The 17,420-nt window shown below is 42.9% G+C and overlaps 1 protein-coding gene across 1 annotated transcript in view; it reads right to left on the reverse strand.

Annotated features, from left to right (window-relative positions):
• The window catches only part of kcnq3 (potassium voltage-gated channel, KQT-like subfamily, member 3), a 32,786-nt gene that overhangs the window by 7,837 nt on the left and 7,529 nt on the right, over window positions 1–17,420 (reverse strand). Inside the window, exons 3-14 of the mRNA XM_038719350.1 lie at window positions 17,249–17,375; window positions 14,101–14,273; window positions 13,711–13,884; window positions 12,514–12,624; window positions 11,899–11,994; window positions 11,641–11,735; window positions 10,949–10,975; window positions 3,798–3,997; window positions 3,528–3,633; window positions 744–875; window positions 560–655; window positions 135–222 (exon numbers count right to left, since the gene is read on the reverse strand). Of these exons, the coding sequence (XP_038575278.1) occupies window positions 135–222; window positions 560–655; window positions 744–875; window positions 3,528–3,633; window positions 3,798–3,997; window positions 10,949–10,975; window positions 11,641–11,735; window positions 11,899–11,994; window positions 12,514–12,624; window positions 13,711–13,884; window positions 14,101–14,273; window positions 17,249–17,375 (1,425 nt within the window). The remainder of the gene's footprint in view (window positions 1–134; window positions 223–559; window positions 656–743; window positions 876–3,527; window positions 3,634–3,797; window positions 3,998–10,948; window positions 10,976–11,640; window positions 11,736–11,898; window positions 11,995–12,513; window positions 12,625–13,710; window positions 13,885–14,100; window positions 14,274–17,248; window positions 17,376–17,420) is intronic.

Genomic DNA, 17,420 nt, shown 5'->3' on the forward strand with positions numbered 1-17,420 from the left:
TAACTAAGCTGAAATGCCTATCTCACTTTCAGGTATGAATGTCAACGTCCTTTTTTGTTTTTCAGCATGTATTAGTCTGTATTATCTGAAATACTGTAAACTCTATTATGTGTCTAAGCATTTCACATCCTTACCTGTCTCTCCACCCTGACAAATCTACCCATCATGCTTTGGTCTTCGGCATCTGGCATGGAGGCGGATTTGGCTAGGTAGGACTCATGCCTGGAACACAGGGACACTGAGTAGACGCGGACTGCACAAACATTTGTTAGGGGGAAATGAATAAAAGCTTCACCTGCAGAGTGACTGCTTTAGAAATAAAGAACTTACTTAATATTGAAACTGTTTACAGACTACTAGAATATATAATAACAAGACAAAGACATAGCCAAGATAAATTCATAGTTGAATGTAAAGAAAATAAATACTAGCCTTAATACTAAGTTAGCATTATTATAGCATGGTTGTTAGTAGTCAGACAGTTTAATACTGCAATATTATCATATAACATTGTCTTGTCTGATCATTATGTTAAGCTCTAGGAATTGCTTGACATTACCTGGGTGACTGATTGGGTGGGTAGGCAAAGGGTGTTTTCTGAGTTTTCTTTTGTTTGGGGGTGAGGGGTGGTCCAGGGGCAAGAATCATGTCGATCCTTAAAGGAAGAGAAACAGCACGAGCTTGATGAAAAGGAGATATTGGCTTCACTCAAACAGACCTTCATCTGTAGTGTAGTTCCTGACCTTGTCTGGAGGTATTTAATTCTACAGAGCATGTCCAGGTGTCCCGCAGAGTACTGCTCTATCACGTCTTTGACGTCGTAAGGCCTCAGAGTTTCCTTAAACCGCTTCTTGTTCAAGAGAAACTGCATGATCCTGTGAGACAAAGAGTAATTCAACAGTTTATCAGAACATTAAAGTTACAGAATCAATTTGATCAAATTTGGAAAACAATGGCATTCTCTCTGTGGCTGAAATCTGTTAGATGTTGCAGAGTGATTTTCTGGCTCAACTTTGACCTACTGTATTTACCATTGTAAGTTTTGCTAAGCAATTAAGGATTATTATTTCAGGTGTGCTAACCATTTCATCTACAAATAATACATTTATATATGTTTTTTTATAAATGTATAATGTTGTTATACCCTGTTTTATCGTCTGACGACGATGATGTTGTAATTATGTTGGCATGCCCCAAGAACTGAGCATTTAGCACACCTTGGTGAAGAAAGCTCAGAAATGCCTGTATTTCTTGAGGAAGCTTAAGAAGGCCAAATTCCCACGCCAAGTTCTTGTCAGCTTTTACAGAGGAGCAACAGAAAGCATCCTGACTGGAAACATCACTAACTGGCATGGGATGTGCACGGCCCAGGACCGGGAGGGCTCTGCTCCGAAGATCATTGGTACCCATCCCCTGAGCATCAGTGATATTGGTGAGGTGAGGTGCCTGCAGAGCCCAAAGGATACTAAAGGATACTAAAGGACAGTACCCACCCAGCCACAGCCTGTTCACCCTGCTGCCTTCTGGGAAGAGATATAGAGGTTTCTATTGACGCACTACCAGACTGCAGAGCAGCTTTTCCCCCCAAACTATCAGACTCTTAAACTCTAGTTCATCCTCATTGTCTGCAATGTAGCAGAAGGGAGTTACAAAACTCAATTTCACTCTATAACTTGTTATATTGTTTGATCTAAGCCACAGTCAACATCTTTGTCCATCCAGGTAGGGCCGCTTATCCTGGGCCGGGTTGCCCGAGTCCTGACATCCTTTTCCCTAGCCATGTCCAACGGTTCATCCTGACTAGAGCTGAGAGCTCATGAATACTTTGATTTTGACACTCCAAGGTTCTCCTAGATGTCTAAGGTGAGCCGAACCACCCTATGACAGACACTTATTATGGCTGCTTGTATATGTGATCAAACTCTTTCGGTCATGAGCACAGTTGAGGATTGGAACATAGATCAACTGGCAAACAGAAAACTCCCTGCTACAGGCTTGAACCTGGGATCAACCCTGGTATCTTTCATTTCTTTGAAAGTCATCCAAGCCACCCACTGAGCTCCTTCTTTTGTCCCACAGAACTCCCACTTTGGGATGACTTGAACCTGAGTCAGTGGCTGCTGCATGATCTCCAGTGTTTGGCAGAAAGTCTTGGGTCCTAAAAACCCTCCAGGTTTGAAGCATCCCATTCAGAGACCCATTCAGCCCCGAAATAATGGTGTGGAGTGAAGCAGCACTTTCACAGGGTTAATCACTCATCTCACAGGCACTCACACTAGATTCAATTCCTGCATTATGTCAGCAGTGTGGTCTATAGATTTACCAACACACTGTATGTTTGAGGGTTCTGCCTAAACACTCTGGCTTCCACTGCTCACCCTTGTACTCCTGCTGTAATGACTGAGGCAACACCCATGTCTGCAGCATTTTAAACTGTTAAGTACTGAAAGGTGGCATGAAATGCTCGGTCAGATAATTTCTCAGATACTGTATATCCTGATTTGAATACCCATTTTAAAAATGACCAACAAGGAGGTTCTGTTTTCTATCCTATGTTGCATGTTTGTTGTTTTTAGCAGGACATAAAACATGGATTTAAGTGAAATTTGGTGGAAAGTTAGGCCACTGACCAGGTAGAACTGATAGAACTTTCTCTTTTATTCAAGAGTAATTTAAAAGGTACACTGGTGAAGTTCTGCAAACAAAATACACTCAACAGTTTGGCTAATCACCAACACAAGTGAGTGTATCTCCCAACTAACGTGTCAAGTGCAGAGCTGAATTTTGGAAAAAAAATTAAAAACTTAGATTGTTTACTTTGTGTTTGATCGCTAGCAGTCTTCTTCTTTCCTGCCTTTGTTGGCGCATTGTTACCTTTAGGGTTGCAACTAGCAGTTATTTTCATTATCGATTAATCTGTCGATTATTTTCTTGATTAGTCAAATAATAGGTCCAGAAAATTGTGAGTCAGCGTTTCCCAAAGCCCAAGGTGATGTCCTCAAATGTCTTATTTGGTCCACAATATATTCAGTTTTCTGTCATAGAGGTGTAAAGAAACCAGAAAATATTCACATTTAAAAAGCTGGAATCAGAGAATGTGTACTTTTTAAAATAAAAAAAAGAACTCAAAGTAATTAATCGATTATCAAAACAGTTGACGATTACTTTAGTAATTGATTAATCGACTAATCGTAGTAGCTTTTTGTTAGAATCTGTACTTACATGATGATGTACATGCATGCATGTGTACAAACTGATTGTTTAAAGCAATCAGTGTGTAAACAAGATTATCAGCTTCTGCTAAGAGGTTTCTGAATGCTGTCTGGTTTTATACTGTATTTTATTTCAGCTGTAATACAAGTGCTGTTTACAATGAACAACAGAGCCCAACCGAGCACATAAAAGTATAATTTTCTCTTATAAAACAACATCATATTACACTTTCAAATATTCAATTATTATGGAAACAAAAAGCTCTGACTGCTGTTTCATTGTGACTATTAAGGAGCACAGCTAAGGTTTCTGACCTGACTGCCCTGATGACCAGCTTCAGTGTGGGGATCATCTCCTCCATGAGGATGTCTGGAGGGAAGCCCCGCTCCTCTAAGGCTGGGTCTGCCAGAGCTCCGGCATCTGACACAGAAAAAAACAGGACAACACTGACTGAACAAGAATTGTGCCTTACCATAGATAGTAAATATGATGATGGTCCGGGCCCAGTGCCTACAGATGCAAAGTGAATCTTAAAGACTCAACCCAATCTTTTATTTTCTAAACTATGCCTTTTGTTTTCATACCTTCAGAGCTCTGACGGAGCGTGTAGGCCTTCATGCGGAAGGCGGTGCGGAAGCGTTCCCGGTTACTGAAACCAGCAGGTTTGGGCTCCTTGGAGGGACTTTCCTCGATGGATTCGGCATTTCCTGTGAGCTTCTTGCCCGTCCCAATTGATTGCCGTGCATTGGGAAGGCGAACACGCTCGAGTAAACTCAGTTTTTGGCTGAAATTGAAGAAAAAAGAGAAAAACAGATACCGTATGGAGGATGAGAAAGTCATGTGATATACAGCACTATATCAAGTGGCAACCAGCAAGACTGAGTGTTCAGTTTTACAACACAGTTCTTCTAATTACAAACTTCTCTCTTAAAAAACAAAATTGATCAACTTTCTATGACAGTTATTGTCACTTCTTGAAAAGTATGTCCTCTGGCAATGTTTTATCATGAAGATACTAAGGGTTAAAGAGGTGCAGCTTTAGGGAGATGTTTGCTGGACTGATTCCTCATCCCACTTCAGTTGTACGCAGGTTCCAAAATTTAGATATGCCAAGGAACCAGGCACCTTGCATGCTCTCACTCAAACTCCCTAAGGACATCTCTGTCCATCAAAACATCAGAAAACCCTTAAGGGTCTACAGACTGAAATGTCTTTACTTGTCATTACAAGTTTACATTTATTCATTTAGCTGACGCTTTTATCCAAAGTGACTTACAATTGATATGTGGGGGTTAAGTGTCTTGCTCAGGGACACTTTGATGGGTCACAGTGGGGGACTGAACCTGGGTCTTTCACACCAAAGGCATGCATCTTATCCATTGCATCACCACAGTATGCATCACCACAGTTTACCAATAGTTTAGAATGTACAGTTGTACTATGCATCTGTTAAACTTTACTGTGTGCAAGACCTTTGGTGAAGTTGTCAAATTTAGATTTTGACAAAGATGGTTGCAAACAATAAACCAAAATCCAGGCTTCAAATATCTATACAGAGGTGTAATTGCAGACTGTTCATTCATGTTTTTTCATAGTCTGTAGGAAGATTTTTCTACAGCTAAAAATCTTTGAGGTTCACGAGTATGAAAGCTGCTATACACCTACAACTTCTCACAAACAAAATACTTATAACTCAATATATTTTTTTAATCAACTGTGAATTTACATAAGAAAGACATTTGGCAAGACTTCACTGAACCCTGTTATTTTTCTAGTAAACATGGAATTATTGATTAATAAGCATCTAGACATCTAGGTTAAAAAGTGACTAAAAAAGCTTTTGACAGCTTTTCAGGGACTCTATTTCCAGATGTAGTTAGGACTTGAAATGTAGTCACTGAAAAATACTATATTTCATCATGTAGTTTACATGATGAAATATATGGCTTCCTGATTGGGTCCTGATTGGGTCTTGGGACAAAGTTTTGGTATTGTTCTTAAAATATTTTGAACTGTGCAAATAACACACAATTTTGCATGTATTTATTTTGCGACAACTCCCAGTCTGTTTTCTGCTGCCGCAGTCACTTTGTACTCCCATGTTACTTTCAGCAACAGTTCCACCTCGTTGTCAGTACATGAAAAAAAAATCTCTGGTGTGATTCTTCATCTGCAGTAGTACGTTCTTCTTTTGCCAAACCTCAAGTCAAGTTGAAGCAGATAGGTGGTCTATAAATTGTGACGGATGATTGTCTTCCAAAAAGTCTAGCTGTTGGCTTGTTTCCTACTACTCATGTTTTTTGACCCGACGTCATCATGCTTCCAGAACTTAGATTTTAATATGGTGAGGAAAATGTTATTCTTGATGGATTATGGAAACTACAAAAGAAATTACCAAATGCTTAACCTTGACCTGATAAAATATCAACTCTTAAAGGCCAAGTCTGATTGACAACAAATCACACGTGTAATATATCCTACTAACAAGTATTGTGTGACAGACAGGAAATGGTTTGAGCTTGGGCCTTCCTAAAACTTTCCAACTTGTTTACTAATATTTTTTGGAGGACAAACACATTTTAACACAATACATTCCAAGACAACACTCCCTCCACTAACTACAAACTCTAAAATGACCATGAAGTCAAATCAACTTGTTGTAGTATCAACAAAAACTGAACCTTAAGTTTAATCTTCATCAAGGTTATCATGGATTGCATTATGGTAAATCATTGGTGGGCCTATTTTTCAGGTTTGTTCGGTGGCTAGTAGGGGAGTGATGAGACGCTTAACCCACGAGATTGAGACGAGACGAGATTTTAACACTTTTTAAGAAATCTTTAATGCTGAATTATATAAAATTTTTAAGCATTGAATAGATTTTAATATGGTGAAACTACAGTACAGTAAACATGGAATTATTGATTAATAAGCATCTAGACATCTAGGTTAAAAAGTGACTAAAAAAGCTTTTGACAGCTTTTCAGGGACTCTATTTCCAGATGTAGTTAGGACTTGAAATGTAGTCACTGAAAAATACTATATTTCATCATGTATAATACGTAGCCAGACATCTAAAAACGTTTCTCTGAACCCTATATTTAACCAAAATAAGTCTTTTGTCCATCTAAAAGGGGATTTTTTGTGTTCTCTCATTTTGAAGCCAGACCAAATGACACAAGCATCTTCTAAAGGAATCCCACTTCTAGTGTCAGCAACAACTTTTCTTGAGTCTGACTTTCCTCTCACAGAGAAGTTAAAATCTTCATGGTCTGCTGTCGGCGTAACAATGCTGCCCTCCCAGCAGAAGCAAGCCTCAAAGAGCTGTGAGGAGATTGGTCTCCTTTTATTGTCCATTGGCTGACAATATTTGGCAGCACAAAGACAAGAGCTCCCTGGGTAAAATAAGACTCCTGTGTGCCTTGGAAGAGGCAGAGAGGCGGGGTAACCGGAGCCGGCAACATCCTGAACAGGGCCCCTGAAACGTGGAGCGCTCTCAGCGACTTTGCTCCCACAGAAGACACACAATATGAGCCTCTATGTGGCCTCGGGGCAGAATAGGGATGGCAGATTACGGCGCTGAGAGGCTGCAGAATAGGAAGCTTTAAAGGAAGAGAGAATCTCTTTCTGACTACTTCTCGGACGAATAAAGACCGAAAATTACATGTGATTATCTCGTGGCTCTCTGCAAACGCGGCAACACAACAGGAAAAAATAACGCTCCTTATCTCCCACAGCTCTGCTTGCCCAAGAAACACACACAGATATTAGTTTACTATACCTGCACAAATCTGCAGCAACAGTATTAAAGGATAATTCCACTCCATTACAACCTGGGTCTTACTTTCGTAGGTTTTTTCTCACCATGTTAAATGCTGAGATCTGCAACATCTGTGAAACATGAGACAATCTTTAATGCTGAATTATATGAAATTTTTGAGCATTGAATACTTTATTTCCTGCATTCTGGTGATTTTTTCTGCACCAGTTTATGGTGATTTTTTCATTATTTATGTAAAGAGAAACACATAATTCAGGTGACAGGTGACTATTCAAAATCTATAACCTAACTCTAACAGAATAAAAGTCATTCTGTGTTGCTTTCAGATCTGTTTCTCCTGTAGATCAACTTTTCTCATGTAATATCATCCCTGCTGAGTCATGATTTAGTCTTCCCTCCTCTTTTGTGTCTCTGGGAAAAAATCTTTTAAAATGTGTCACCTTTTCACTTCAATGATAAATTATTAAATTTAGTTAGAAACTCCTGCACTTTAATAGCTCCTGTGTTTCAGCAGGTGGAGTTGATTATCAGTTTTACATTTGTATTTCACTGCGTGAGAACTTTTACACCTGGTACTGTACAAATGTTAACCTTTAAAAACGTGGGATTCCACCGACAGACAGTTCAGTCCAGATGCAGGACCGCATATTCAGAGTTTCATCCATCCATCGTTAACCGCTTATCCTACATACAGGGTCCCAGCTTACATCTGGCGAAAGGCGGGGTACATCCTGGACAGGCCACCAGTCCATTGCAGGTCCACACATAGACAGACAACCACTCACACCTAAGGACAATTTCGGAGACACCAATTAGCCTAGCCTGCATGTCTTTGGATGGTGGGAGGAAGCCGGAGCACCCGGAGAGAACCCACGCAGACACGGGGAGAACATGCAAACTCCACACAGAAAGGCCGGGGCAACCAGGGTTTGAACCCACAGCCTTCTTGCTGTGAGGCGACAGTGCAAACCACCGCGCTGCCCCTGCTCAGAGTTTATACTAAACAATTTCAGATTGGCAGTTTCAGGGACTTGGGCTCTCACAGAAACCTGCGTGATCAAACGTGACTTAAGACAGAAACAAACATTGAGGCAGACTGTAGTCATCAGCTGGCTGAACTTTTGTGTGCTGTGTTTTGCACAGAAAAACAAAAAAGAGAATAAAACTGTGGATGAACTCGAGGCTGAGAAGAGGGAATCAGCAGGTTTATACATTTTATAGCGCGAGCAGATATACAACATGCTAGTGACGCTTCCCGGTCAGCTCTCATTGGCTGTTGAGGGTTTCTGATCAAATCGTAAATGTCAAACCTGTTTGAGATTTCTACTTCCACCCCAATACAGTACAGTGATGGGAAATAAAATGTAATGTGTGATGAAAACACACAAACAGGTTTAATATTTACAATTCAAAATCAGGGAGCCTGCGATCCAGTCGGCGACCTTAAGATTTGGCCTGTGTCTGTAAACCCCTCACACCACTGGATCATTTGGGCTGATTATCAGTTCTGACCAGCCTCAGATCAGAAACGCCCCTGCTGATGTCGGGAGGCGAATTAGACCCACAATCGGCCCAGTAATCCTCCAGTTTGTGGCCAGCATAAGAGGGAGAGCAGACCAAACTGACCTCATCTTGTCACTGACAAGATGAGGTCACACTGACAATGAAAGCAAAACAAGTCAGCACAATAGAGCGCACACACACACCGACAAAAGTGACTCTCAGATGGGGTATAATTTTCTTTCAGTGCTGTGTTAAATAGACCACACCATACCACTGGATAACTCAGATAAAAGGTCTTAAATCACACAGTGCACTGAAACACACACACACACACACACACACACACACACACACACACAGTAAGTGGCTTATCAGCCTCTTGTTGGACATGGCAGCACTGTTGTAGTTTCTGGCCGTCGTCCACCTCTTTGCTCAGAGCAACAAGATAATGTCAGACTGCTAATTTCCCAGCCACTGATCCTACAAAGGGCTCAATACTCCCTCTAACTCACTCTGTTTTTATTTTCTAAATTTGTTTCTACCTTCAGTATCTACATCTTTATTCCTTCCTTTTCTTTCTTTCCCTCTCTCCACAAAATTCTACAAGCACGGTCTCTGTATGGTGCTTATAATAACAGTTGTGGGAATTCAGAAATGGGAGGCTCTTACATTACTTAGTTATTACATTTAATCATTTAGCTGACGTTTTTTTATCCAAAGCTACTTACAATCACTATCTATATATATCAGAGATCGCACGCCTCTGGAGGAACTAGGGGTTAAGTGTCTTGCTCAGGGACACATTGGTACCCCGCATCACAGTGGGAAATTGAACCTGGGTTTCTCACACCAAATGTATCTTATCCACTGCCCCATCACCGCTCCATCACCACCCCATCTCTCTACTAATCTCACATCTATTTTTGATCTCAACGTGCCTCAAGATGGCCTTTCACTGTTTTCATCACTCACTAAATTGAATGCCCCATCAGAACTACAAATCTCAGACAGATATCTCAAAACCTGGACAAATAACAGAACTATGTGCATGATAGAGACCATTTCATGTTACTTTGGTCATTTGGGTGAACTGACGCTTTAAGTTCAGTCTACAGACTTTTGCCCATTAAGTGTCAAAGTGAAGTGAATTCCCCTCCTCACTATCAGCCTTCTGTTGTTGCTGCTTAGCAGCTTTTAGCAGCAGTAACTTAATCCAGCATGTTGAACATGGCGGCTCAGTGGAGGCCAGGAGGCGTCGGAGCAGAACGCACTAATGTAATGAGGCTATGTTGTGACCAGGAGAGTCCAACAGTTCGGCACAGAGGAGGAGGGAGAGAAACCCACAGCTCAGACTGGGAAGTTTATACCTTCTCCATATCAGGACCACACTGGTGTTTTTTCCTTTTCTATTTTCACTGTATGCTGTTTGTTTTGTATTGTTCTGTAGTGATGCAAAACCAAACAGGACAAAAATGATTTTCTGTCAGGCCTACCAAGTAAAACAAATTAGAAGTCCAATGTCCAACCTTTCTGGTCGACAAAACAACACTTTTAAGACGAGGAGATAATGAGTTGTCAAAGTGGAGAAGGCAATCGTTATTCAAAGGCTATATGTTCCCTTTCAATTTCAACAGTACAGAAATTAAATACCTCACGTGTTTCTTCCCAGCCTTTCCCAGATGCAGAAAGCAATAGAAGATTGAGTGTAAAGTTTTGTTTTAAAGAGACTGTCCTGTAACTCCCAGGTCACAGGTGTGATCCCCATGAAACCCAATAAAAATGACTCTCCCCTATCACTGCTTCAGGCTGTCTTTAAAGAACAGCAGCTAATAAAAGTATGGAGGCAGATGTAGCTTGTAGTTACCCTGAGGTCAGTAGTCACCAAACATTACTTTGTGTTGATTACCGCAATAAACATAATTTCAGCAGATTATTTCTTTCACAAATCAAACACCCTTAGTGAGATTTCCATGACAGGTTTTGGATGTAGAGACTCACTAATATCCCACTCTCCCTACACATGAGGGAGAAAAAAGAAAATCATCAAACTCAAAGACCCCATCTTGCGTCCTAATTATCCATCTAAACTGACATTCATAATTGAAACATAATTAATGGACTCAGTAATAGGTTTCTAAAAAAAAAATCTCTCAGCATAAATGCCATGAAAGTAGCTGATGTAGAAGGCAGCGCTATTAAAGAGCGGGACGAGTGGGAGTTTTATATCACGATTCACATATTTACCACAGCCATTAGCTCAGAGATTTATTCGACTTGCGAATTAATATAGAAAGCTATTTAAAAAGTGGATGGGAGGGGGGGTGGATTTGAGGAAACCTTCATTAGTCTTTCCAGCATGTAGGGCTAATTAAAGCCCCATCTTTCTGACTCTGGGCACAGCTCTGTGTGATTTATAGTGTCTCTGCTGGAGAACAAACAACAGTGCCCTACCTCGCAATGGCCTCCAAGTGGTCCTTCCTTTGGATGGAGAGAGAGAAAAGTATAAAGTTAACACATTAAACATCCTTTAATGATCACTAAAAGGCAGAAGACAAATCCAATGCTGTGTTTGTCTAAACAGGAACGAAATGCCTTAAATGTGAGACATGACATCTTTAGCTATTCCTATGTATGGCCAATGTGAGCTTCATTTGCTAGTATTTATCAGTAAAGAGCTATAGTTTTACTGTCAGCATCTACATGTACAAGTTTGAATCAATATTTCTACTAAATCTTAATGAGTGTTGTTTTATAAGATGTTTTATAAGATCTTAAACGATCAAATCTCCTTCCAAAGTGATTTTAGTTCAAACTAAAATATTATGATTAAGTCATTTCAGATTCCTTCAGGATTTTCTTTGTGCTCAGATGTTTTCGGAAAACCCTGAGCCATGTATGATCACCACTGTTCAGTATCCAACTTTCCATGGAAACCACAGACTTTGTTTCAGGTTAATGATAAGCATGCAAACTAAACAGTTTGAACAAAAATTTGAAATGTAACAACAGAAATTAATGCTGGAATTAAAAACCAAACTCCAAACTCAACATAATTCACAGTCAGGTATTTTGTGCACATTGTACAGTTGTGCATGGAGGCTTTTGAAAGAGACACATGCCATTTTGTTGTGATTTTTATTTACCTGAAACAGGGAAGAGAGATGACAGTTTCATAAAATCTCCAAGTAGCAATAAGGTCCTCTCTAATTGGATTGGTGGAATAATATCGCCAGGCAGACTTAAAAGAAACAGCGACAGAACAGCAAATAATGTCACAGTAAAAATGGGCACTTTAATATCACCTGTATGATTCAGTTTAGCAGAATCCAGTAGAAAACCTGAATATCACAGCTGGACCACTCATGTGAGAAGGTTGTTCGTGATGTCAGGCAGTGACTGACCTGGATGAGCCCGGCGGCTGGATGTCTGCGCTTCTCAAAGTGCTTCTGTCTGTGCTGCTCCTGGACCTTCAGAGCCAAGCCCGAACCCAGGATCCCCTGTGGCCACAAACACCATCAACAATACTGCTGCCTCTGCAGACTAAGTTTAAATACCACTGGGGCTGGTTGTCCAACATAGTTCATTTGAAAAAGGCTTAACATTTTGGTGTGCCACGTACACAATTATCTTAATTAAGATTCTTATTGTTTCATCTGTCAAGGTTCAAGGTGTCAGTTCCTATCGTAAAGGTCAAAAGACACTGCTGTGATTTTATGTATCTCATTTCATGTTCCAAGCATACACCAGATGTGATTCTGTACAGACAGAAGCAGTAGTCATTGTAAAACGGCAAAGATGAGCTGATCTGAGGAGCAAAATGGGTATGCAGCTTTTCTGGTGCGTCAGCATGTACGGAAATAGGAAATAGTGTGTGGGTTACATAGAAAACAACAAGCAGCAACAACAAAGGTGAAGTAAAAACAACACTAATCTGACCATCAGCAGCACTGTGGGTTACAATTGTACAGAATTCAGTGCTGCTGTGATTAATAAACTATACAGGAGAGTATACCCACTGCAGGCAAAGCGAAGAAGGACACTCCAATCAGAGCAAAAGTGCCGGCTAACAGCCTCCCAGCCCAGGTCTTTGGGGTTTTGTCCCCATAACCGATGGTGGTCAGTGTGATCTGCAAAAGAGACAAATAAAGATGACCATTTTCTTTCAATGTTTCCAATGTTACTGTCAAATGTCTGAGGTGGCCAGCTACTAAGAGAGTGAGACAGGAGATAATTTTGAAATATAAACCTTGCTGTGAGCCGTGCTCTGCTCTGTGACCTCGGTATCGATCCACTAAAGGGCAGTTCAGTGTTTCAAAGGGTCACAACATCATCTACAGTATGCAGTCGGTGATGATTGAGTATCTTGCTCAAGGACACTTCAGCGGGGGCAGATGCTTGGTGTCATAAAACCTGAACTCTGGCCTTGTGGTTGAAGGACGGTCTCCTTAATGAGGCCATGCTGCTGTAAATATGTGTAGTGCTTCCCTGACTAGAAGGCATAAAAGAGCATGAAGTTCTACCAAGACTGGTAAATTGTACAACAAGCCACCGGATAATTTACAGTTTTTAGTTTTTGTCTTTCAGATCAGATTTTCCAACAGAATATCAGCAGCTGACTTTGAAGGTGTGAATGTTGGACATTCCCAATGAGAAACAAATGCAGCAGAATTTTAGTGGCTCAAAACTGATAACTTTTTTGGGCGGAAATTATTAGATTATAGAATAGATTAGGAATTTTAGGACCCAGCAACCGGTTTTAAATGACAGGTTAAGATGGAGATTCTTTTGCACTGTTTATTCCCACGCTGTTTTGCAGAAAGACCTGTCTGAACAAAGTGATTTAGTCCCCTAAAGCCAGGGTAGAGGTTCATCTGGAGTGCATTCAAGGACTTCTTAAAAAAAGTTAAAGTACAATCATCTTGATGATTTTCATGAACTCAGACCCCATTTTTGATATTATTTACTGTTGGCATGTTTCCTGTTACCATTAATACATATTTACATTTTGTAATTACCTCTCAATATGGTCTCTATATAGTAGTTTACATTGTAAGCAGACACGTTGTAATCTTAAGGATTACAAATTAAGGTGAATTTACGGAGAAACAACAAGTATTTATTATTAGAATAATATATTTGTGCCTGTGCGTCTTCAAAAAGGTGGATTACTGTATAAGGGAACACCATACAGAAACATAATGTAATGTACATACCAGTCCCCACCACAGTGCGTCGGCATAGGTGTCAAAGTCCTGCGGTTTGGGCTGAGCGGTGGGGTTATCATGGTTGGATACGTCCATGGAGACATCGTCCTTTTCCACCAGGTACACCAGGAAAGACGCCAGGATCAGAGACAGGAAGCCGATGTACCAGGCCGTGATCAGCTCCTACACAAACATATGCGTCATTGCACAGTTAAGTAAAACAGATTTATTTACTTCTACCTCACACAGGGTTCAGATCTTACGTGGTTCACATGTTGTAACATTAATAAGGTTTCACTTCAACTCCTTTTTGTTTGAAATAGCTTTCAATGTCTCACACTGTAGTTTCTCTGCTTAGTTAGAAACCATGGAATCAAACCGAGTCGGATCCATTCCTACCTTACTGTGTGCGTAGATGGCGGACCCCAGCAGTTTCCAGGTTCCTCCTCTCCGGTCCATGCGCAGCATCCGCAGGATCTGCAGGAAGCGCAGGCTGCGCAGGGACGTGGCCAACACATTACCCTGATTACGCACTGCCACCACTGGCACTGAGGCAATCAGCACAAAGATGTCTGAGAAAGGAGACACAGTGAGAGAAAGATTCATAAAAGATTCTCTATGTAAGTATTTTACTTAATGAGTCTGACCCGACACAGTTATTAAGTCGTCTTTGTGAAATGATGAATACGTTGTGAAGAGCTCTGGAATTAGCTCCTACAACAGGAGCTGACTGAACATAAAAGATGTTGAAAAGCCGTTAATAAGATTTAGTTGTAACACATCAAGAGCAGTTTTGTGGATGTTGGAACACTTTTTAACAGTAAATAAGAAAACACATACTGATGTTTTCATTCCCACTCACTGTGTTATGCATGTTAATAATGTCATTAGGGCAATAATCAAGGTACAGTAGTCTGATAACAGTAATCACTTTAAGCTCTTACACTCTGTTGGACTCTCTTTAAACTCTAGTGGAAATCCCAAGGTTCCAAAAGACAGTAAATATCTCGGGCTGGATTCTCAGTTCAAATAAGGTTATAAGATTTGTTTTAAACATTATTTGTGTTCATTCTTCTTTAGTAAGTTTTTGTCTTGTATGTATTCATGGCGCACAGGAAAACCAACAACTACATTAGCGGAAGCTAGTGCGGCTCCTGTGATCGATAAACAGTTCCCCTTCGAGGGAACTCGAACTGCGTCGGTGACGACACTATGGGAACGCCCCTGGGCGTGGCAGGGCTGAACTATGAATGAAACTACTCCAATCCTATTGGTGTTACTAGAACGGTAGTGTGTGATGGCGTAACCGGAGGGGGTATATAAGCACATAGGACACATTAGCTTTCTATTCAGCAGGCACTCTGGCTCCATTTTCCTACCTGACATCGAGACGAAGCAGCAGAAGATCATGTCAAAGCAATTCCGACAGTGTGTCTTCCCTTGTGAGCGTTTCATCACAGAAGGTGATACCCATGGGATGTGCGTCTCATGCCTGGGGATGTCGCATGCTCAGGCGGCTCTCGAGGGGGCTGCCTGCGACCATTGCGAGGCCCTGCCCCTGAGGGTGCTGAGGTCTCGAGCGGCTCTCTTCCTAGAGGATGGTCGGATGCGCTCCCCTAGTGGCACAGGCCCTGCGGTCGCTGAGGCGTCGCGGCGGCTCCGATCCTGGGGATCACAACGCGAGATCGCCGAGGGTGCCGGAACGGCTGAGGCCTTTTTCCGGTCCTCGTCCGCGGAATCCTCCTCCCCTCGTCCCCGATCGGGAGTCCGGAAAGGCTGACACGATCTGGCTCTGAGGAGCTAGATGTGCTTAGCATAGAGGGAACGGAACGACATCAGCCCTCGCCAGGATACGAGGAGTTGTTGGAAGTGGTGACGGGGACCGTGGCCAAGCTGCACATTGATTGGCCACAGGCGGTGCAGCAACCATCGGCAGGCAGCAAACTAGATGAGCGGTTTCTGCAACACCGAGCGCCACCCCCGCGTCGGCCCCTACCATTTTTTCCGGATCTGCACAACGAGTTGTGTAGATCATGGAATAAACCCTTCTCTGCACGGCTGTCTACGTCCCCCCGGCTGGACTACGGCAACGTGACGGGAATCAGACAGCACGGCTACGGAGCGATGCCACGAGTGGAGGAGGCACTGGCTAGCTACCTCTCTCCCAACCTCGCCTCATCCCTCCGGACACCGGCGCTCCCCACCAAGCCGTGTCGGATGACGTCCGATTTGGTGGGCAAGGCCTACATGGCAGCGGGTCGAGCTTGCAGGCATACCAGGCCGATCTTCTTCGGGACTGTGACGTAGGGGGAGGTCCCTCTGAGGAGGACCTGAAGGAGCTCCGTAGAGCGACAGACTTGGCTCTCCTGTGACCAAAGAAACGGCCCGTTCCATCGGCCGATCCATGGCGGCTTTGGTGGCTACGGAGCGCCATCTGTGGCTCAACCTCAACCTCAAATCAGGCATCCAGGGGAAGGAGAGGGCTTTTCTCCTGGATGCGCCCCTCTCGCCTTCTGGCCTGTTTGGCGAAGCAGTGGATGCTGTCGTCAACAGGTTCCAGCACGCCAAATCTCAGGGAGAGGCATTTGAGAGATATCTCCCCCGCCGGTCAGACTCCAGGACCGCGACGGCTCAGGAAAGGCGGACGCAGCCTTCATCCAGCACCTACCGCCACAGCCAGAAGCAGAGCGTCGCTTTGCGGGATCCCCCTCAACCAACCTGGGACGCAAGATGGCGCTCTCGCCCACAGCCCCCCGGGAAGACGGATTTGAGGACCGTCATTCAGTCTCGGCAGGCCCGGAGGAAGAGGTCCTGAGACCTCGAGTAGGGGGACCCACCACCACCCCCCGCCTCCCTTCCCCTGAGAGAGGCCGATCGAGGTCCCCTCTCTCATGATGGCTCCAGCAACAGGCGTTGTTTCTCCCACCGCTTCAGCGCTCGGGATGCGCTAGCCGCCGGCAGGCCCTCGCCGATCTGTCTCGAGTTCCCTCGAAGGGGAACGTCTCGGGTTACATATGTAACCCTTGTTCCCCGAGAAGGGGAATGAGACACTGCGTCGGTCCACCACACCTCACCCCGCCTGGAGTGCCTTGCTTCATAGAAAGGGCTAATGTGTCCTATGTGCTTATATACCCCCTGCGGTTACGCCGTCACACACTACCTTTCTAGTAACACCAATAGGATTGGAGTAGTTTCATTCATAGTTCAGCCCTGCCACGCCCAGGGGCGTTCCCATAGTGTTGTCACCAACGCAGTGTCTCGTTCCCCTTCTCGGGGAACAAGGGTTACATACGTAACCCGAGACGTTCCACTCCAAATGTTCCACTTCTCTCGTGTGAAAATCTGACATTGTAATTGCCTTTGTCTGTTCGTCATTACAGAAGTTACATCTTGTTAAAAGTGGCTCATACCTATTCTCTTAATATTTGAATGCTACACTCCCTAGAACACAACAGTGATATTTACTGGACTCAGATGAAGTGGAAGTCTAGCCATGGCAGTTCGTGTATTTTTATTTAGGATTTTTTTTATGATTCCACCTCCTCACCTAAAATACACAGAGGTTTGCGAGCAAACTTCAGCCTCCCCCTCCATCCTTTGTAGCGACAGCAGCATCCTGCCGCCCAGATCCTCAGTGCAAACTCTGCTCCGAAGATGAAGATGGCAAAGGTTTCCTGGAAAATCATAAAGCAGCATGATCAGAAGGCGACAGTCGGTGT

Source organism: Micropterus salmoides, unplaced genomic scaffold (assembly GCF_014851395.1).
Source record: "Micropterus salmoides isolate LMB-PRFRI ecotype aquatic unplaced genomic scaffold, ASM1485139v1 Ms_hic_scaffold_14, whole genome shotgun sequence".
Taxonomy (NCBI): domain Eukaryota; kingdom Metazoa; phylum Chordata; class Actinopteri; order Centrarchiformes; family Centrarchidae; genus Micropterus; species Micropterus salmoides.